Raw genomic sequence first — 21,643 nt, 5'->3', positions numbered from 1 at the left:
AATTTGGCATAGTGACCGCTTGTTGGAATCCTTTTAATACTTAGAAACGTGATATCTCCATTAAACTTGCCAGTACTTCAAAATTAACCAAACGTATAAAGGCTCCCATCAATCATTTGGGGCAATTTGGCATTTTGAAGATGATTGTGCAAATAAATCTGCCTTGTATGGGGCTTGCAGAACGCAGATTCCAACCAAAAACCGTTTGGGATTGTTAAATCAGGTTGTCAAACATGTTGAATTTCACAAATTAATTAGGGTCTATTCAATTCGGCAACAGATGAATAGCGCCGGGAATTAGCTCCCGACGCTATTCAATTCAGCTAAAGTTAAGTCGGCGAATGCCCGTTCTCGCCGACTTAACAGGTAGTTTTGTCGGGAGAACGAGCATTCTCCGACTTAACTACACGCGGCGATGCTGATTCCCGACAGAATCAGCCTCGCAACGGCTCTTTTGTCGGTTTCTTCTCTCACCCCCCGGGGCTGAGAGAAGAATTCCCAACAATTGCGGGTAACTTGTTGCTGATTTGAATAGCGTCGGGAGATAATTCCCGGCGCTATTCATCTGTTGCCGAATTGAATCGACCCCATTGGGGCTGTAATTTGCTAGTGTATGGTAACAATTAGCAGATTTGCAGTCCATTTATATTAAATTGATAAGCCTTTCAAGATTGGCAGATATGTATTTGCTGAAAATGATCTGCAAATCACTGAAAAATAACGACTGTGTGGGTGCAAATTGGTGGATTCGGCATTCTTTAAATTGGGGTAAAAATCTCAATCTCTGAATTGTTTTTTTTTTTTGCGATTGCCTTATGGCACAGTATATAGAAAATTATTTCTTTAATAATCCTTTATGCTGCACTGCAGCCGGTGTAAGCATAGACTACTTATTTGAATATTGGGGATGTAGTCAAAAGGTGTGCAATGACATAATGTTGACGACTGTTATGCTGACATTGTTAAAATGTCAGGAGGGAAGTTAGGGTTAGACTGTGGGGGGCTAGGGTTAGGCACGAGAGGTAGGGCAAGGAATTAGAGACAGGGGATACATAGCAGACTGCAGGAGGATCAGTGGTCTGACCAAGAAGTCACATGACTGCTGGACCCAGAAGCCATGCTGAAGGCGCTGTACTTGTCAGGAGCAGGTAAGTCACCACTGAGCCACCAGGGACAATGTGTTGACATTTCATCCCTGTGTACATGATGAATGTGAACATAGTCAATGTCAACATTATGGCGAAGTCGACATCCTGTCATGTCGACATAAAAACCCACTACCGTATATTGACGTTAAAGTGGGTGACATAGGTGTTTCGCCAGCCATGCCTTGCATAGGGTCCTGCCTCCTATACAGATCTATGCATTCCCCAATAGTGTATTGCAATTGCAGAATATATGGCGAGAATGGCTTCACGTGCATCTCACTCCTCAAGAAACAGAACTAGCTGCAGAAAATGTGTTTAGCGTATGTTGATGGAGATGACAGAATATCGTACTTGACGCGTTTCATCAGAATGATAAGTTACTTCCATATTTTATCTGGTGAGATGCATGCGTAGTGCTACTGTGGATGTTCTATTTTTTATTATTTCTGATGTTTTTATGTAGCAAAAGGAATTGGGCTTGTGTGGATTTCGCTTTACTTCCAAAAGATACCTATGATGGGCACTTTTTCTTCATTCAGTGAGGCCTCCACACATGGCACGATACAGCTGCCGATCCGATGATCTGGAACAATATAGCAGCTATATTGTTCAATGTGTGGGCATGATTTCGTCCATTGCACGCACCTGTGGGGTTGTCCGCCCAGCACCGCTGATCTTTCTGCACGTTCAAACGATCAGCGATGCAGACGGATGATCCCAAGCAGCGATATGCAGAGGAGGGCCGGCATAGCGAGCGGTCGAGAACCAGATCGCACCGTGTTTGGAAACTGCCCGATATGTCGGCCCTTGGATGCTCCGTCGCATTGGCCGCACACGTCGCTTCGTGTGTGGCCAGCTTTAGAGTATAATCACCATATATTCTATACAGTGGACCTTTCTCAATTATTTTCCTTTTCTTTACTTACAAACAGTCTGGCCCATACTGCTCACATTGCTTGTACTGACGCATGTAAGTGAGTGGGGGGATTCGTCCCCTGTTACACCCAAGTAGTTATGTTCTGGAAAGAGTGCATGCAGTGTCTTCTCTGCTTAATTGTTCCAGCATTAATGGGATCCCAGATACTTCGATGTGTCAGTACACAGCACCGTGAATGCTCCACTGGGTGTGGATCATCAAATTGACTGTCAACCTATAGTGGTCGACAGTGTTTAGGTCGACCACTATAGCTTGACAGTCACTAGGTCGACACGGTTGGAAGGTCGACGTGCTAGGTCAACAGGTCAAAATGTCAACATGAGGTTCTTGTTTTTTTGGTGTCGGTTTCTTCGTAGAGTGACCGGGAACCCCAATTAGTGCACCGTGTCCCCTCGCTTCTCTTGCCATGCTTTGGGCAAGGTGCTTCGCTCCGCTACCGCTTCGGTCAGCACATATTACCATTCCAATCATAGTCCACGTGGATCGCGAAGTATGAAAAAGTTAAAAAAATAGAATTTTTTTGAAAAACTCATGTCGACCTTTTGACCTGTCGACCTAGTAATCCTGTCGACCTTCCAACCCTGTCAACCTAGGGACTGTCGACCTATAGTGGTCAACCTAAACATTGTCGACCTAGACTGTGTCGATCTTCAGACCGGATTCCGCTCCACTACCCTTACAGTTGGCCTTGCAGGCTCCATATGCACTTTATAGAATAAACTATGGTAAAACAACACAACCTATCAAAGAGATCATAAAAATCAATATTATTGTGATGTGACAATTGATATTTGATTTCAGAAACAGCCACTGATCAGTTTTAATACTTTTGAAACAACAGTGTTACCTGTTAAGGGATAATTGTGTTGTACAGTGGTGCTAGATGGTGCATCCGTGGTACATCCCGTGAGCCATGTTATGATTTAGGGAACAAAGGAGGTGACATTGTGATTATTATTAGCACTTATTACAGCAATGTTAATGACATGTTTACTCTACGTCTTCCTAAACACTGTGTTGCTCTTGGGCGGAAACTGGCTTTAGGAATGGAACAGCAAGGGCATCCATGTGACTACTCGGGGACAAACCATGAGACCTAACCCTTCCACAGGCAGCACATTGATGATCTGGCATGCACTCTGCTCTCCTTGCTAGCTGTATTTATAGACGTGTTGAAACGGAACCAATTTATCATTCTTATAAGCAATCGTCTTGTACGTGTGTGTATTTTTCAGGAAGATGCGTTCTGTCATTTGACTCGCTTTATAAATCAGGATTGTAAGTCACCATTTGTAGCTACAGCTCACAATATGCTCAGGAATGTTATGTCTGCAACTTCAAGTATAGAGCCCATGATCTGTGTGCTTGGGCTTTAGGCGCCCCCCCCCCCCCCCCCCCCCCCCCCGAATAGAATATATAGAAGGTACAATACTATTGTCTCAGTGTATTCCCCCTACTCAGTATAACTTTGTGTCTCGCAGACTGTATTGCAGTATCATCAGTCAGTACTTTCAGTAGATGGTATTTACATTATATTCAGCCAGTGATCCAACACAGACACTGTTTTGGGCTCTATCAGCCTTTATTAAGCCACCAGAACAATAGTACTTCGTTGCCAGCCCTTCAAATATTTTCCAGGGACGTTGCTGCAGAGTGCATTCATGCAGGAAATACCTGATATTATCTGGCAGACGTTGTTTACTGATTTTGTTAATTTGGGGGGGGGGGGGGGGGAAGAGAGTAAAAAAAACCCCATAGAATAAGGAGAAATGGTAAAAGTGCAATGTAACCGAAGTGAGATGCTGTTATGCATTTGGTGAATAATAGGTACTTTTCCTGGGACTGTGTTCAGAAGATAGGAAGAGTTGACACCTGTGATCATATTCAATTCCAAAACGCATGTGCACAGTCATTTAAGCACAAGTGTAACCTCAGTCAGAGAGGTCTCTTCCAAATGCACTAATATAGCGGGGTAAACCTTTTGAATGAGACAGTAATGTAGTATGCAGCATAGTAGTTCCCAAACTGGGTGCTGCCGTGCAGGGGTACCATGGGCTGATTGTCCAGTACCAGATAAAATCACTTTTGTTGGGTGTGATAAAACCAGTCTTAGTGGCGGTCAATCATAAAATATGTGGAGAAAAGTGTTACCCTGTCTACAGCCACACAGCTGAACCTAAAGATGACTTGTAAGCACTCTGCTACAGGTCTTACATACATACATACATACATACATACATACACACACACACACACACACACACACACACACACACACACACACACACACTCGTACATTTACACACATCTTACACGTACATATGTCACACACATACATGTAATATATATGCACACACATGCCAAATTCATACACACACACACACTCACTCACTCTAACAGCCCTGTTTTTTGGCTGCGTCGGCTGCTTCAACTACTCACAGCAGCATGGACTACAGCAGCCGGCGCACTCCCCCCTCTTCACTCCGGCCTCCTCCAGCCAGCCCCGCCAATCAGGTGCGACCTGGGAGCAAATTCCCGGGTCGCACCTTTCAGACCTAAGCCGGGTGTTCTTCCCAGGACTTGAGTCCCAGGAAAAACACTGGTCAATTGTAGGGTTGGCGACCCGGATCACGTTCCTGGGTCGGTTCCCTTCAGACATAGCAAATTCCCAGGTTGATGCGCGTTCATGTGCAAAATCCCGGGAATTTGGAGCATGTCTGAAAAGGTTATAAAACTTTTGGCCTAGGAGAGTCTTGAAAAAATGTTCATACACTAGAGTGCTGTGATACAATTTACAGTATTGTAGGGGCAGTCGGATATGACGGTGTACAGTATGAGACTGTTACAGACCAGCCTCATGTATTCACTTTTATATTTTTGTATTAAGGTATATTTCTCTAACGTCCTAAGTGGATGCTGGGGACTCCGTAAGGACCATGGGGATTAGCGGCTCCGCAGGAGACTGGGCACATCTAAAGAAAGCTTTAGGACCATCTGGTGTGCACTGGCTCCCTCCCCCATGACCCTCCTCCAAGCCTCAGTTAGATTTCTGTGCCCGAACGAGAAGGGTGCACACTAGGTGGCTCTCCTGAGCTGCTTAGTGAAAAGTTAGTTTTAGGTTTTTTACTTTCAGTGAGTCCTGCTGGCAACAGGCTCACTGCATCGAGGGACTAAGGGGAGAAGAAGCGAACTCACCTGCGTGCAGAGTGGATTGGGCTTCTTAGGCTACTGGACATTAGCTCCAGAGGGACGATCACAGGCCCAGCCTGGATGGGTCCCAGAGCCGCGCCGCCGGCCCCCTACAGAGCCAGAAGCCTGAAGAGATCCGGAAAATCGGCGGCAGAAGATGTCCTGTCTTCAATAAGGTAGCGCACAGCACCGCAGCTGTGCGCCATTGCTCTCAGCACACTTCACACTCCGGTCACTGAGGGTGCAGGGCGCTGGGTGGGGGCGCCCTGAGACGCAATAAAAATACCTTAGATGGCAAAAGATGCATCACATATAGCTCCTGGGCTATATGGATGCATTTACCCATGCCAAAAATACACAGAAAAACGGGAGATAAGGCCGCCGATAAGGGGGCGGAGCCTATCTCAGCACACTGGCGCCATTTTCCCTCACAGCTCCGTTGGAGGGAAGCTCCCTGACTCTCCCCTGCAGTCACTACACTACAGAAAGGGTTAAAAAAAAAAAGAGGGGGGCACTACTTAGGCGCAGTATAAACAATACAGCAGCTATAAGGGGAAAAACACTTATATAAGGTTATCCCTGTACATATATATATATATATATATATAGCGCTCTGGTGTGTGCTGGCATACACTCCCTCTGTCTCCCCAAAGGGCTAGTGGGGTCCTGTCCTCTATCAGAGCATTCCCTGTGTGTGTGCGGTGTGTCGGTACGTTGTGTCGACATTTATGAGGAGAAAAATTATGTGGAGACGGAGCAGATTGCCTGTAATAGTGATGTCACCCCCTAGGGGGTCGACACCTGAGTGGATGAACTGTTGGAAGGAATTACGTGACAGTGTCAGCTCTGTATAAAGACAGTGGTTGACATGAGACAGCCGGCTACTCAGCTTGTGCCTGTCCAGACGTCTCATAGGCCGTCAGGGGCTCTAAAGTGCCCGTTACCTCAGATGGCAGATATAGACGCCGACATGACTCCAGTGTCGACGGTGAAGAGACAAATGTGACTTCCAGTAGGGCCACACGTTACATGATTGAGGCAATGAAAAATGTTTTACACATTTCGGATAATACGAGTACCACCAAGAAGGGGTATTATGTTCGGTGAGGAAAAACTACCTGTAGTTTTCCGGAATCTGAGAAATTAAATGAGGTGTGTGATGATGCGTGGGTTTCCCCCGATAACAACTGATAAAAATGTTATTGGCATTATATCCTTTCCCGCCAGAGGTTAGGGTGCGTTGGGAAACACCCCCTAGGGTGGATTAAGCGCTCACACGCTGGTAAGAACAAGGGCTCTACCCTCCTGAGATGGCCGCCCTTAAGGATCCTGCTGATAGAAAGCAGGAGGATATCCTAAAATGTATTACACACATACTGGTGTTATACTGCGACCAGCAATCGCCTCAGCCTGGATGTGCAGTGCTGGGTTGGCGTGGTCGGATTCCCTGACTGAAAATATTGATACCCTAGATAGGGACAGTATATTATTGCCTATAGAGCATTTAAAAGATGCATTTCTATATATGCGTGATGCACAGCGGAATATTTGCCGACTGGCATCAAGTCTAAGGGCGTTGTCCATTTCTACCAGTAGAGGGTTATGGACACGTCAGTGGTCAGGTGATGCGTATTCCAAACGGCATTTGGAAGTATTGCCTTATTAAGAGTTATTTGGGGTCGGTCTTTCAGACCTGGTGGCCACGGCAACAGCTGGGAAATCCACGTTTGTACCCCAGGTCGCCTCTCAACATGAGAAGACGCCGTATTATCAGGCGCAGTCTTTTCGTGGACAAGCGGGCAAAAGGTTCCTCTTTTCTGCCCCGTGACAGAGGGAGAGGAAAAAGGCTGCAGAAATCAGCCAGTTCCCAGGAACAGAAACCCTCTCCCGCCTCTGCCAAGCCCTCAGTATGACGCTAGGGCTTTACAAGCAGAATTAGGCACGGTGGGGGGCCCGTCTCAATGAATTTCAGCGCGCAGTGGGCTCACTCGCAAGTAGACCCCTGGATCCTTCAGGTGATATCTCAGGGGTGCAAATTAGAATTCGAGACGTCTCCCCCTCGCCGTTTCCTAAAGTCGGCTTTACCGATGTCTCCTTCTGACACGGAGACAGTTTTGGAAGCCATTCACAAGCTGTATTCCCAGCAGGTGATAATCAAGGTACCCCTCCTGCAACAGGGAACGGGGTATTATTCCACACTGTTGTGGTACCGAAGCCAGACTGCTCGGTGAGACCGATTCTAAATCTAAAATCTTTGAACACTTACATACAGAGGTTCAATTTCAAGATTGAGTCACTCAGAGCAGTGATTGCGAACCTGGAAGAAGGGGACTACATGATGTCTCGGGACATCAAAGATGCTTACCTTCATGTCAAAATTTACCCTTCTCACCAAGGGTACCTCAGGTTTATGGTACAGAACTGTCACTATCAGTTCAGACGCTGCTGTATGGATGGTCCACGGCAACCCGGGTCTTTACCAAGGTAATGGCCGAAATGATGATTTTCCTTCAAAGGAAGGGAATTTTAGTTATCCCTTACTTGGACGATTCCCTGATAAGGGTAAGATCCAGGGAACAGTTGGAGGTCGATGTAGCACTATCTCAGGTAGTGTTGCGGCAGCACGATTGGATTCTCAATATTCCAAAATCGCAGCTGGTTCCGACGACTTGGCTTCTGTTCCTAGGGATGATCCTGGACACAGTCCAGAAAAAGGGGTTTCTCCCAGAGGAGAAAGCCAGGGAGTTATCCGAGCTAGTCAGGAACCTCCTAAAACCGAGCCTAGTCTCAGTGCATCAATGCACAAGGGTTCTGGGAAAAATGGTAGCTTCCTACGAAGCAATCCCATTCGGCAGATTCCACGCAAGAACTTTCCAGTGGGACCTGCTGGACAAATGGTCCGGGTCGCATCTTCAGATGCATCAGCGGATAACCCTGTCACCAAGGACAAGGGTATCCCTCCTGTGGTGGTTGCAGAGTGCTCATCTTCTAGAGGGCCGCAGATTCGGCATTCAGGACTGGGTCCTGGTGACCACGGATGCCAGCCTGCGAGGCTGGGGAGCAGTCACACAGGGAAGGAATATCCAGGGCTTATAGTCTAGCCTGGAGACATCACTTCACATAAATATCCTGAAGCTAAGGGCCATTTACAATGCTCTAAGCTTAGCAAGACCTCTGCTTCAAGGTCAGCCGGTGTTGATCCAGTCGGACATCACGGCAGTCACCCACGTAAACAAACAGGGTGGCACAAGAAGCAGGAGGGCAATGGCAGAAGCTGCAAGGATTCTTCGCTGGGCGGAAAATCATGTGATAGCACTGTCAGCAGTATTCATTCCGGGAGTGGACAACTGGGAAGCAGACTTCCTCAGCACGACCTCCACCCGGGGGAGTGGGGACTTCACCCAGAAGTCTTCCACATGATTATAAACCGTTGGAAAAAACTCGACAGGTATTGCGCCAGGTCAAGAGACCCTCAGGCAATCGCTGTAGACGCTCTGGTAACACCGTGGGTGTACCAGTCAGTGTATGTGTTCCCTCCTCTGCCTCTCATACCCAAGGTACGGAGATTGATAAGATGGAGAGGAGTAAGCACTATATTCGTGGCTCCGGATTGGCCAAGAAGGACTTGGTAACCGGAACTTCAAGAGATGCTCACGGAGGATCCGTGGCCTCTACCTCTAAGAAGGGACCTGCTCCAGCAAGGACCCTGTCTGTTCCAAGACTTACCGCGGCTGCGTTTGACGGCATGGCGGTTGAACGCCGGATCCTGAAGGAAAAAAGGCATTCCGGATGAAGTCATCCCTATCCTGATCAAAGCCAGGAAGGATGTAACCGCAAAACATTATCACCGCATTTGGCGAAAATATGTTGCATGGTGCGAGGCCAGTAAGGCCGGACGGAGGAAATTCAACTGGGTCGATTCCTACATTTCCTGCAAACAGGAGTGTCTATGGGCCTGAAATTGGGGTCCATTAAGGTTCAAATTTCGGCCCTGTCAATTTTCTTCCAAAAAAAGAACTAGCTTCAGTCACTGAAGTTCAGACGTTTGTAAAAGGGGTACTGCATATACAGCCTCCTTTTGTGCCTCCATGTGGCACTTTGGGATCTCAATGTAGTTTTTGGGTTCCAAAAGTCACATTAGTTTGAACCACTTAAATCTGTGGAGTTAAAATATCTCACATGGAAAGTGGTCATGCTGTTGGCCCTGGCCTGGGCCAGGCGCGTGTCAGAATTGGCGGCTTTATCCTGTAAAAGCCCTTATCTGATTTTCCATTCGGACAGGGCGGAATTGAGGACTCGTCCTCAGTTTCTCCCTAAGGTGGTTTCAGCGTTTCACCTGAACCAACCTATTGTGGTGCCTGCGGCTACTAGGGACTTGGAGGACTCCAAGTTGCTAGACGTTGTCAGGGCCCTGAAAATATATGTTTCCAGGACGGCTGGAGTCAGAAAATCTGACTCTCTGTTTATCCTGTATGCACCCAACAAGCTGGGTGCTCCTGCTTCTAAGCAGACTATTGCTCGTTGGATTTGTAGTACAATTCAGCTTGCACATTCTGTGGCAGGCCTGCCACAGCCAAAAAATCTGTAAATGCCCACTCCACAAGGAAGGTGGGCTCATCTTGGGCGGCTGCCCGAGGGGTCTCGGCTTTACAACTTTGCCGAGCAGCTACTTGGTCAGGAGCAAATACGGTTGTAAAATTCTACAAATTTGATGCCCTGGCTGAGGAGGACCTGGAGTTCTCTCAATTGGTGCTGCAGAGTCATCCGCACTCTCCCGCCCGTTTGGGAGCTTTGGTATAATCCCCATGGTCCTTACGGAGTCCCCAGCATCCACTTAGGACGTTAGAGAAAATAAGAATTTACTTACCGTTAATTCTATTTCTCGTAGTCCGTAGTGGATGCTGGGCGCCCATCCCAAGTGCGGATTGTCTGCAATACTGGTACATAGTTATTGTTACCAAAAAAAATCGGGTTATTGCTGTAGTGAGCCATCTTTTCTAGAGGCTCCTCTGTTATCATGCTGTTAACTGGGTTCAGATCACAAGTTATACGGTGTGATTGGTGTGGCTGGTATGAGTCTTACCCGGGATTCAAGATCCTTCCTTATTGTGTACGCTCGTCCGGGCACAGTAGCCTAACTGAGGCTTGGAGGAGGGTCATGGGGGGAGGAGCCAGTGCACACCAGATGGTCCTAAAGCTTTCTTTAGATGTGCCCAGTCTCCTGCGGAGCCGCTAATCCCCATGGTCCTTACGGAGTCCCCAGCATCCACTACGGACTACGAGAAATAGAATTATCGGTAAGTAAATTCTTATTTTTAAAGTGAATTTTATTTTCAGTATATACGGAAGCCTTACAAAATGCAATTTCTCTACACGCGCTGACCAAATGTTAATGTTCATTATTAATATATTTTGTAGTATAATGTACAAAATAGTCAGTTGGGTTGTTTTTTTAATTATTATTCCTCCCTGTGAGTTATGGTTAAGTTGGGCGTGTTTTCTTTGCGTCTCATTGGTCCACATGACTCACAATAAGGAAGCACAGTATGTGTACCCGACATCCTGTCCTGATTGCTTTGGTTTGATGCTATCTGACACCGTTTCCCTGTACCTGACTTTGGTATACTGTTCCAACCACAAGATCAGAGTTTCTCTTTTTATTTGGTTTTGTCCTCTAACTGGTCTAGAGGACCTATTTCTGGAATATGCTGAAGCTTCCAATAATAAAATATTGGTTGTTTTCAACTAAACTGAATTTAATTAAGCATAACTGAAATGCTGATCAGGCAGTGGCACACCACATGATACTTAAGCAGCAAAAAGAGAGGGAAAAAAATAATGTGGCCGATTTAATGAAATTACTCCAACATGCATATACCCCCGACCTTTACATGCTGCTTACTGCCGTCTTTGTTATGGCCATTATGACCCCCAGGGATTGTTCATACCTATCCCCTATATTATGTTCATAGTTTCTGCTTTTTTTGCAAATACAAAGTGCCTTGTGTCCTATTGGATAATAGCCGTACATAGTGGCTGGCCAATATTACATATCTAACACGAGAAGAGCTTTATGCATGGGATGGAGAACAGAGTCTTCTGTTTATTTGTTGGCAATAGATTGTGCAGGTGACAGAAGTAAAAAGTGAATGGTGCAAAATCTTAAAAAATACTTTTAATTAAATGTATGTTTTCATAATCTTAAGGCTCCCTTACACCAGCAGTCGATCGGGGCAATTTGATATTCTGCAGACGATTGTGCAAATATATATACAATGTATGAGGGTACACAGCAGATTCAGATCAAAAATCAATTGGGCGCAGGTTGGTGAATTGGGGGAATCTTTAAATTTTGGAACAAAATATCAGAATCTGTAAATTGTTTTTTTGTGATTGCTTATGTATGGGGGCCTTAAGGTGGCATATTGTTTACATTAACATTATACAGGCATTCCACCTAATAAGTTTAGTTTCATTGGTTTAAAGTGCTTAGATATGCTTGTGCCTAGGTGTTCAAGCAGCTGCTAATTCAAATCCACTTTAATAATCCTTAGGGACAAGGCTGAATGTTTTATATATTGTCGACGACCCTTGTAACAAATAGAGCAAACCGCCAAGTTTTCCTGGTCATTTGCTTTTGGATCACACATGCAATTTTGTCACTGTGCTTTTGCAATACCAGCAATAGACTAGTGATACAAATGGGAAAGCTTGTGGCATCATCCATCTGCAGCTGCCTGCTTGTGACACGGACCATGGTGCAGGAGCAATGACCTAACGTGGGCAGTCTTGTCTCTCTCTGTCGTTCACTGCTCTACGCCACACTGTCACAAGTAAACCCATTTCTCTTATTCCATTGACTATGGGTTAGTTTTTTTTTTCACAAGGATGGTATTTTATGTGGGTAGCATAATAAGTAGCATTGATAAGTATCGATGCTGTATCATGAGTTTGAGTCTGATCAGGATCCTAACTGCATAGAATTTTTGTTCTCTGCATGTTTGCATGGGGTACGTGGGCTTTCCCTCACGCTGCAAGAAGATACTGCGAGAAAGTGTCTGATGATATTCCGGCGCATATATGCATGCATGCATGCTAAGGAATATAGATTGTAAACTGCAACCCACATATCAGATTGCTAGAACCTACGCTACTCCCATCTATACTGCTCACTGTCCCAATATCCACTCCGTCCTCCTTTTTCCCACTAGATTGTAAGATTTCACAAGCAGGTCCCTCCCTACGCATTGCAGATGCACATATCTTGTCTACCATTGGATGTCCCTGTTTTATGTAGGCTCTAGTTTCCCCACTATCCTGTGCTGCTGAGCACTGTACCCTTACTAATACACCAATAATGTCCCAGCAATAGACTGTAATTCAGGGGGATTCCCCATCTCCTTTCCGTGCCTGTTACTCTGTGATTGTCTCTGTTCTCTTCTGGTCTCCTACCAGGCTGCTGTGTGGAGTTCTAAACATATATAATCAGCTTATACCAGAGGCTCACACTTCACAGGCGGCTGTGCTGCTCTGGTCAGGCTGGGATTAACCTGCTTTATATGCAACATTCATAACCCATGGCCTTTTCCTGCTCCATCTCTCTGCAGGTAAGGGCCCCAGCAGATACATCAAGCCTCCTGGGTGAATAGGAGCAGAACAATAGACTCTGCCACAGCGGCTGACGTGGAAGCCGCTCTCCAGGCAGAGAGCCATAATGGCTGATGTGGATCCGGATACATTGCTGGAATGGCTGCAGATGGGACAGGGGGATGAGAGAGACATGCAGCTCATTGCTTTGGAGCAACTATGCATGCTGCTGCTCATGTCTGATAATGTGGACCGCTGCTTTGAAACGTAAGTTACCACAATCTTATGTCACTCCTCTAAAATCCCTGTTGTACACATTTCAAGTTGTTTACCAACTTATTTATTTATTTAGTTGTCCGTAATAACCATGCTTCAATACACAACTGGAAACCAGGAAATTGTAAAAAAAAAATATATATATCTGCAGGATAACTACTTAATGAATGTGGAGTCCATGTATATTTCCTAGAGAGCGCTGCATATCCTGTCCAGCTGTAAACCGTTAATAGTCCCAGTGATTTGCAGGCCCAGTATTGCACATAAATGTTATTGGTCATGACCTAAAGTTAACAGAAATTTGGTTTGGTTCCGCACAGGAAAAATGTGGTAATGATGAACATAGATTAATACACAGATTGTAGAAAACTGTTCAGGGAATGACCAACGATACGAAGTTTAAATTTAAAGATTCTTAATGAAGACATCTAAATAATTATTTGAGTTGGTGGTGCTCCCAGAGTCAGTAATGGTTACGCAAAGAGAAGAAAAAAGAAAGACTCTGTGTTGGGGCACGCTTAGAAATTTGAAATAAGTTTATTAAAACTTAACATTTAATTAATAACGAATAAAAGTAATGAGGAGTTTGATACAAAAAAATTGTTCAAGAACACAAAGTAAACATATATATTGACAGAAATCAGGATAAGCCTGATACAAAATTATGGGCACCTGTGGTGAAAAATATACTGAAAAACATAAAAAATTACAAAAAATTAATATTATTAAGGTGCCTGAGTTAATCAAAATTCAAAATTGGAGTAGAGGTAAATGATATGTACATATAATCACCGCAGTGATAATTGTAGGTAAGCACCTAGTCTAAAACCTCATGAGAATAGATGAGAGGCACAAAGGTTCATAATTGAAATGTCAAATGACTGAGGGTAATCACCTGGTAGAGATTCTGTTTGCTAAAAGGCTAGATCCTTATAGATAACAAAGCATTTAAGATAAAAGTATGATTATTAAAGATACAAAAGAGCATTGATAAATAAGCCTAAAGGCAAAGCCAATTGTAGATAAATAGAAGGTTTGCGGGAAAGTTGGATAAGGAATAGGTAAGTTTCAGAAGTTGCTGTAACACTTCTGCTGTTTGTGATCAGAGGTCACAATCTTACTGCACCTGATATTCCCAAGAGGTCACCCTACTAGGTACTGATCAGGCTTATCAGCGCTTAGCTTCCAAGGTCGGATGAGATTGGGCGTTGCTGCTGAAATATGGCAGTAATAAACACTAGGACACAAATGAGAGAGTGTAATGAGTAGTGAGCAACAAGGTACTTCTGCTGTCCAGTTTCTAGCGCAGATTCTCTGTTGCTGTGAGCATTGCAGAGAGTGGTCTCGCATCTGGATGAGAGGGTACTAAAAATAGAAGTGAGATATGCTCAGAATAGGGAGGAAACCCTGCCTTCTGCTGTCCACTGTCTTATATAAATATATAGCGGACAGTGGATGAGAGAGGTGGGTTAGGCTTACCTATTGAAAAAAAGGGTGGTGGGAAAATTAGAAGAAGGAGAAGAAATGGTAATGTGGTGAGATCACAAATTAACAAAAAATTAAGTAAATTATGAAATAAAACAATCATGAAATCAACGATTAATTGGAAAAAGGAAAGTAAACACAGGCTGCATGGTAAAGGCTTACCAAAATGGGTATAAGACCCTGTTTATGCAGAAAGGATTCTGCAAAAAAGTATTACATTTAAAAGGAAATACCAGAAAATGGTTTAGAACAATAATTAAGGATCAAAAATAGCAAACATGGAAAAAAACAATATTGATTATATATCAGTATCAGTTAAATAACTGGAGTCCAAATGGGCACATACAATACCAGGGAGTCCCAAAAGTGATCTGAGCTAGAAAGAGTTCAGCATCACTGAGCACAGACGGACCGTTTCACCAGGGTGGCTTGTTCACTGTGTCAGGGCATAAGGAAAAAGCTGCTGTATTTAAGGCAGAGGAGGGAGGGAACTGGGAGGGCTTAACATCACTAGGGATTCCGGTTGGTGGAAGTCCATAGTGACATCATCCTCATTTTAAATAGGGAATTGTGCTGATGGAAAAAAAGGGAAACATCAAAGACATCAAAAACAGCAGAAGGCTGGCGAATGTTCTTACACCTGAAAGTGTAAATATAAAGTCATGAGGAGGTGGCTGCCGTATGAATAGTTCATTGAGATGTTCTGTATATCGGGATCCCGCGATCGCGTCAGACCGGAAGTGTCGTTCTTGGCCGGAAGTCATGTGGTCGCGTACGTTCCGGAGTTTGCGTTTCAACTGGACGTCAGGCCGGAAGTAAAGTCATCCGTTTATGCTATGAGGCTGGAGTTGCTAGGTAACCGTTGTTAGATGGCCGGATATACGGAAAAAAGGTTTTATCACGGCTGGAAGTGTTGCAATGCATTCGTACACTGTTAGTAGCTCATCTTATTGCCATAGTATGCATTAGTGTGGTGGATCTTCATGGCTTGGGTCACATAGGAAACACTGAAAAAATATAAAAATAATAATAATAATAATAATGATAAATAAATAAATAAATGGAAATATTGGATCTCCTAAAAACCGGGAGAGGGGAGAGAGACAAAGTGGTTAGTTAGAGTATTGGTTGCGGATGACACACTTATCGAGTACCACAGTCGATTTGTAAACTCCCCTATGGTATATAACCCATTTCCATAATAGCAAGGAGAGTGGGCTTCCCTGGGTGCGACTTCTAACCATCAGATGACAAAAAACTCCAAACGCTTCCATATGCAGTTCATATATATACATCATAACATGGATGCAGGTAAGTAAAGAGAAATCTGTATGTTTACGATCCCAATAGCCTATGCATAGGACTTAGGTCTCCATTATGAGGGACCCAGCTCCAACAGGATGATACGCACTTTGTTGTTTGTGTAGAATTACCACGTGCCTCACAACATCATTCACAGAGTCAAAAGATTCAATAAGTTTAAAAATTCCTAAGCATAATATAATCAATTAAAGATATGGGATTGAAAAATATAATAAATCATTGATTTCAAAACAAATGTCATACCAATCAATATCCCTTATATGAAAGCAGGAAGATGATACAACACATTGATCATGCTTGAATTTTATAACCGTGTGAAGTTTATACATGCTTTGCAACACATCAAAAAGGACTGATTGTCATCCCAGTGTGGAGTTTGTATGTGCTTCAAATCACAAAACTTGTTCCAATGTATCCAGAAGTGAAAGTGTAATCCCAGTGTGGAGTTTGTATATGCTTCAAACCACAAAAATTGAATATGCAGTCACTTACTCTCAAGAGATGATAATAACCCCCTATGGGGGTTAATGCACAATTTTGAATATCCTATATCAATATTATATGTACAGCATAAAAAATAATAATTGTCCTCAAATCACAGCTGGAAATAAATGACCTGTGTCTTTCTCCATAAAGAATACCCTTTAATTGAAAAAGTGCATCAATAGAGACCACTTCATAGATGAATTTCCTTGATTGGAAATGGAAAGATACCGAGGTATAGGAAGGTGCAGACCTTCTGCTGTCTCAAACATCTGCATATAGCATCGAACGTCAGGATGAGAGGGGTCTGCCTCCTTCACCGCGGTATGGAAATAGGAGAAATAGAGGTACCTACTTCTGCTTTTCCAATGTTGCTGCTCAGAACCCTCTGTTACTACAGCATTGCAGAGTAGCCCGGCTGCTGGAATAAGAGAGTGTGTACATGGAAAGGAAATCACACAGTTATCCAATGGAGATAAAGGAGAGGCTAGTACCAAAGTACTTGAAGGGTTGAACCCTCTGCTTTCCCCATATCTGCTATCAGCATCGAATATTGGGATGAGAGGGGTCCATTCCCTTCACCTTGGTATGAAACAAGACAAGTAGAGGTCTCAATTCTGCTTTTCCAAAATTGCTGCTCTGTTATTATAATAAGTCATGAAGAAAAAACAAAAAACAAAAAAAACCCTTGTCGTGTTTGATTTGTGAGATTAGATGTGCGGAGTCCCCAATAGGGAGAGCGGGAGAGGGTTTGTGGTAGGACTGAATAACCTGATGATATAAAAAGTGATTTGTTACATAAATGAATTAAAGTGTGGGAGTGGAAGTGAGAATAATGCTTAAGGTTTGGGAACTGTGTGTAAAGAGAAGAAAGGGTGTGGGTGTGTGTAAGGCCGAGATTTTAAGGAAGTTGAGGGATAATGGTGATACTAGCAGGGTGTGACACATGGGGAAAAGAGGGAGGGAGGTGAGGGAGAGGGATGCAAAGGAAGAGAGAAAGTGATTAAATGTTATGAGAAGGGAAAAGGTGGTGATATGTGTGTTATGCAGTGAGGAGGTGTGTTGAGAATTGGAAAATTATTTAAAGAAAAGCCGTGTAATTTATGTATTCATTCATGCCCTTGGGTGCTAGGCAATCCAATTTGAAAGTCCATTCGGATTCATGTCTCAAAAGCTCTTTCATGAGGTCGCCACCACGAATTCCCAAGCTGACTTTCTCTAGTCCAAAAGCTTTCAAATCATTCGGGTTACCCCCATGGTGGTGATGGAAGTGGCGTGCGACTGAGGTCAATTTTTTGTGTTTTGAGAGATCAGTTGAGGCATTCCTCACAGATCCAACATGTTCTAAAATACGTTGTTTTAGGGCCCTTGTAGTGATGCCCACGTATTTCATGTTGCAACTGCAGTAAATGCAGTACACGACTCCAATGGCATTACAGTTGATAAATTTTCGATGGTTAGTAGGTTGTTATAACGGTCCCGTATAGTGGACATTTTGGTCATATGAGAACATGCTTTACAATTTCCGCAAGGAAAAGAGCCTTTGAGAGTGGTGATTTTCTTTGGATTCTTGGTATAGTGGCTACTCGTTAGTCTGTCCTTGAGATTTCTGGAACGTCTCCAGCTCATGGATACCTTCTGTCCAATAGTCTTAGAAAGATCCTAATCCAAGTGTAGAATTGACCAATGTTTGTCAATAGATTCTTTAATCAATTTCCACTCCTTACAGAAAGTGCACACAAATCTTAGAGTATTGTTTTGTGTGGATGAATTCGTACTTTCCTTGTTAGGGAAAATCAAGGTATCCCTCGGTATTTGATTGCAGTGCCATCTAGCTCTTTTGATAGAGCGATGGCTGTAGCCTTGTTCCAGTAGTCTTGAGGTGAGTTCATTACTCTTCAATCTGAAGGTATTGGGATCTGAGCAGTTCCTTTTAAGGCGCAAAAACTCCCCTTTGGGGATATTGGTGATGGTAGGTGGAAAATGAGAACTGGTTTGATGGAGAAGGCTATTGGTGGCTGTGGTCTTTCGATACAGTTCGGTTTGTATGAGGCCATCCGGAGTTTTGTATATATTGAGATCCAGAAAGGATACTTGATTGGTGCTAATGTGGTATGTAAGCTTGAGATTGATATTGTTGCAGTTTAATGCTGCAATAAAGGATAGTAGTAATTTCTCATCACCTTCCCAGATCAGGATAATGTCGTCTATGTAACGCCACCAAGCTAAGATATGTTGAGTGAATTTGTCATTATCAGGGTGCATGACAATTTCTCTTTCCCACCAGCCTAAATAAAGGTTGGCGTAAGTAGGGGCACAAGCGGCACCCATAGCAGTGCCCCGGATCTGAAGGAAAAAGTGGTCATTGAAGGTGAAATAGTTGCGAGTGAGTACAAATTCCAGAAGTTCAATCAGAAAATTGTGAAAATCGCTGTTATCGGCCATACCGAGGAAGTACTGCACAGCTTGTATGCCCACCTGGTGATTGATGCTAGTGTATAAAGATTCAACATCGAGGGTAACCAAAAGGTGGTGGGTGTCCAGTTTGATGTCATGTAGTTTTTGAAGTACATCGGTGGTATCCCTTATGTATGAGGGAAGATTGAGCACATGTTGTCGCAGGTGTAGATCCAAAAAAACACTAGGTTTTTCGAGTAAGCCCCCTTGCCCAGATACAATAGGGCGCCCCGGAGGGACATTGATATTTTTATGTATTTTCGGCAATAGGTAGAGGGTGGGAGTTTTAGGTTTGTCAGTTGTAAGGTAGATCTTCTCTTCTTTGGTAAGAGTGCCCATAGAGTGAGCCCGGTCCAAAATCCTGTTAAGGGCAATCCTGAAGTTGTCCGTAGGGTCAAAAAGTATGCGTTTATAGCATTGTGAATCTCCTAGTTGTCTCATGGCCTCAGTAGTATACATTACTTTCGGCCAGAGTACTACATTTCCTCCTTTATCAGAAGGTTTGATTATTATGTCGGTCCAGGATTGTGTCTCCCGTAAGGTTTTGCGTTCTGTAGTATTAAGATTGTCTCCATAATTGGGGTTTTTCCTAGATTGTAGATATATTTTGTCTAGATCTCTGGAGACAAGTTCTTGAAAAATCTTTATTTCAGCTGAGAGGTGTTCGGGAGGAAAAAAGGTCGACTTATTCTTGCATTTAGGTCTGGACTGTTGAATTGTAGGATCTTGGTTGGGCTCTTGCAGTTCCTCCAGAATGCTAATGGCTTCTAAATCTTCAGCAGTCAAAGATTGAGAGAAGGAGGTAGCGTCTGAATCCGGATTAATTGACGACAAAGTTCGAGAAGCGAAGAATTTCCTTAAGAGTAGTTTACGTCCAAAGAGTTTCAAATCTTTTTCCCATGCGAAACGATTTAGATGTTGGGAAGGTGAGAAGGAGAGTCCCTTAGTGAATATTTTGATGTGATCATCCGTTAAGATTCTATTGGATAGGTTGATAACTTTAAGATGATCAGTTATTTCCTCCGGTTGGTTCTGACAGGGTATCTCGGTGGTCCCGGTTGCAGCCAATCTGTCTGGTCTCGCTGATTTTTTGCTCCCCCTCCTCGTCTTCCTCTTTGTCGGAACTTGGGTCTTCCTCCACCCCTGCCTGCCCCTAAAAAATGGGCTGATGTGTTAGCGGTGATTATATGTACATATCATTTACCTCTACTCCAATTTTGAATTTTGATTAACTCAGGCACCTTAATAATATAAATTTTTTGTAATTTTTTATGTTTTTCAGTATATTTTTCACCACAGGTGCCCATAATTTTGTATCAGGCTTATCCTGATTTCTGTCAATATATGTTTACTTTGTGTTCTTGAACAATTTTTTTGTATCAAATTCCTCATTACTTTTATTCGTTATTAATTAAATGTTAAGTTTTAATAAACTTATTTCAAATTTCTAAGCGTGCCCCAACACAGAGTCTTTCTTTTTTCTTCTCTTTGCATGACCTAAAGTTGCAAGTTGCAGCATTGCATACAAGTACTGTGTTCCCTACTTGCTTCTGCTACTGGAATTTCTCTCTTGTGGTTGACTATGGTTTAGTTTATTTCCTGGTTTTACAAACTATCTCCTCCTCTTTTTTTTTTTTTTTCTACTTTGTTTCTTTTATGTATCTGTTTTTAGTTAGCAGTATTATTTACATTCTGACAATAATTGATTCTTCAAAAGCAAAGTCTGTAATTCCTGCTACAGCATGTCTGACCTGGCTTTAATCCCTTCAACATTCTCAAAGCACCGCTGCATACCACGTAACTGCAGGTGCCGTTGCTGGCACGGTGCAGAAGTGCAGTGCACATTTTTTTGCCATTACAGAATGCGTTTTGTGTTTGATTTATTCTTGACTAGTATTTGTGATATTTGTACTGCGAGTTTCTGCAGAGAGAACGTTCAGATTCGAGACAAGATGGTAGTGTTATAATTGGCTTTTGTTCATGATAGTCTGTTGGTGCTGATTTTTGTGGCTGATACAGCACATAGGGGCAGATGTATTAAGCCTGAAGAAGGGATAACGCAGTGATAAGTGGAAGGTGATAGCGCACCAGCCAATCATTACAAATGTGAAAAATGACAGGAGCTGATTGGCTGGTGCGTTATCACCTTCCACTTATCACTGCTTTATCCCTTCTCCAGGCTTAATGCATCTGCCATAATGGCGATGGGACTAGATGGAAATGTTTGTAGAAATAATTTTTTTGGGGGGAGAATTCAACATTTTGTGGATGCGGTAGTATTGGGCGCACAACAGGCGATATTCAGTTGCTCTGCAGATGGGTGCAAGTGTTGCCGGCGCTTATTCATTGCACCAAAATGCAGGGTTTAGCAGCATAAAGCTGCTAAACTTGTGCAAAGTATTGGGCGCGCTGCCATAACAGCAGTTTGGGTATCCTAAAGGCTGAGGCGAATTTCTGCTCGCCTCCTCAAGAGGGTGCAAGCAAAAATAATGGTCTCCCGCCGTATTTGTATAACAAATAATAATGCAAGCTGGTTCGCGGGAGCACAATCTGCGCGCTCTTACTAGTTCTACCTTCGTTTAGTAGGACATAACAGGTAGACCTGAGAAGTTTGCAAATAATAAGAATTTACTTACCGATAATTCTATTTCTCGTAGTCCGTAGTGGATGCTGGGAACTCCGTAAGGACCATGGGGAATAGCGGCTCCGCAGGAGACTGGGCACAAAAGTAAAGCTTTAGGACTACCTGGTGTGCACT

The 21,643-nt window shown here is 43.6% G+C and overlaps 1 protein-coding gene and 1 pseudogene across 7 annotated transcripts in view; one reads left to right on the top strand and one right to left on the bottom strand.

Moving 5' to 3' along the window:
- HECTD1 (HECT domain E3 ubiquitin protein ligase 1) overlaps window positions 1-21,643 on the top strand; it is a 128,688-nt gene that overhangs the window by 16,733 nt on the left and 90,312 nt on the right. For all 7 annotated transcript variants that reach the window (XM_063947454.1, XM_063947456.1, XM_063947451.1 and 4 more), the window contains exon 2: window positions 12,882-13,128. In XM_063947454.1, coding sequence (XP_063803524.1) covers window positions 12,989-13,128 — 140 coding nt within the window. In that variant the 5' untranslated portion in view covers window positions 12,882-12,988. The remainder of the gene's footprint in view (window positions 1-12,881; window positions 13,129-21,643) is intronic.
- Window positions 14,252-14,370, bottom strand: LOC134981736 (5S ribosomal RNA; annotated as a pseudogene).

The sequence above is a fragment of the Pseudophryne corroboree genome, chromosome 12 (assembly GCF_028390025.1).
Source record: "Pseudophryne corroboree isolate aPseCor3 chromosome 12, aPseCor3.hap2, whole genome shotgun sequence".
NCBI classification, from domain to species: domain Eukaryota; kingdom Metazoa; phylum Chordata; class Amphibia; order Anura; family Myobatrachidae; genus Pseudophryne; species Pseudophryne corroboree.
This window is presented reverse-complemented; position numbering and strand designations above follow the sequence as displayed.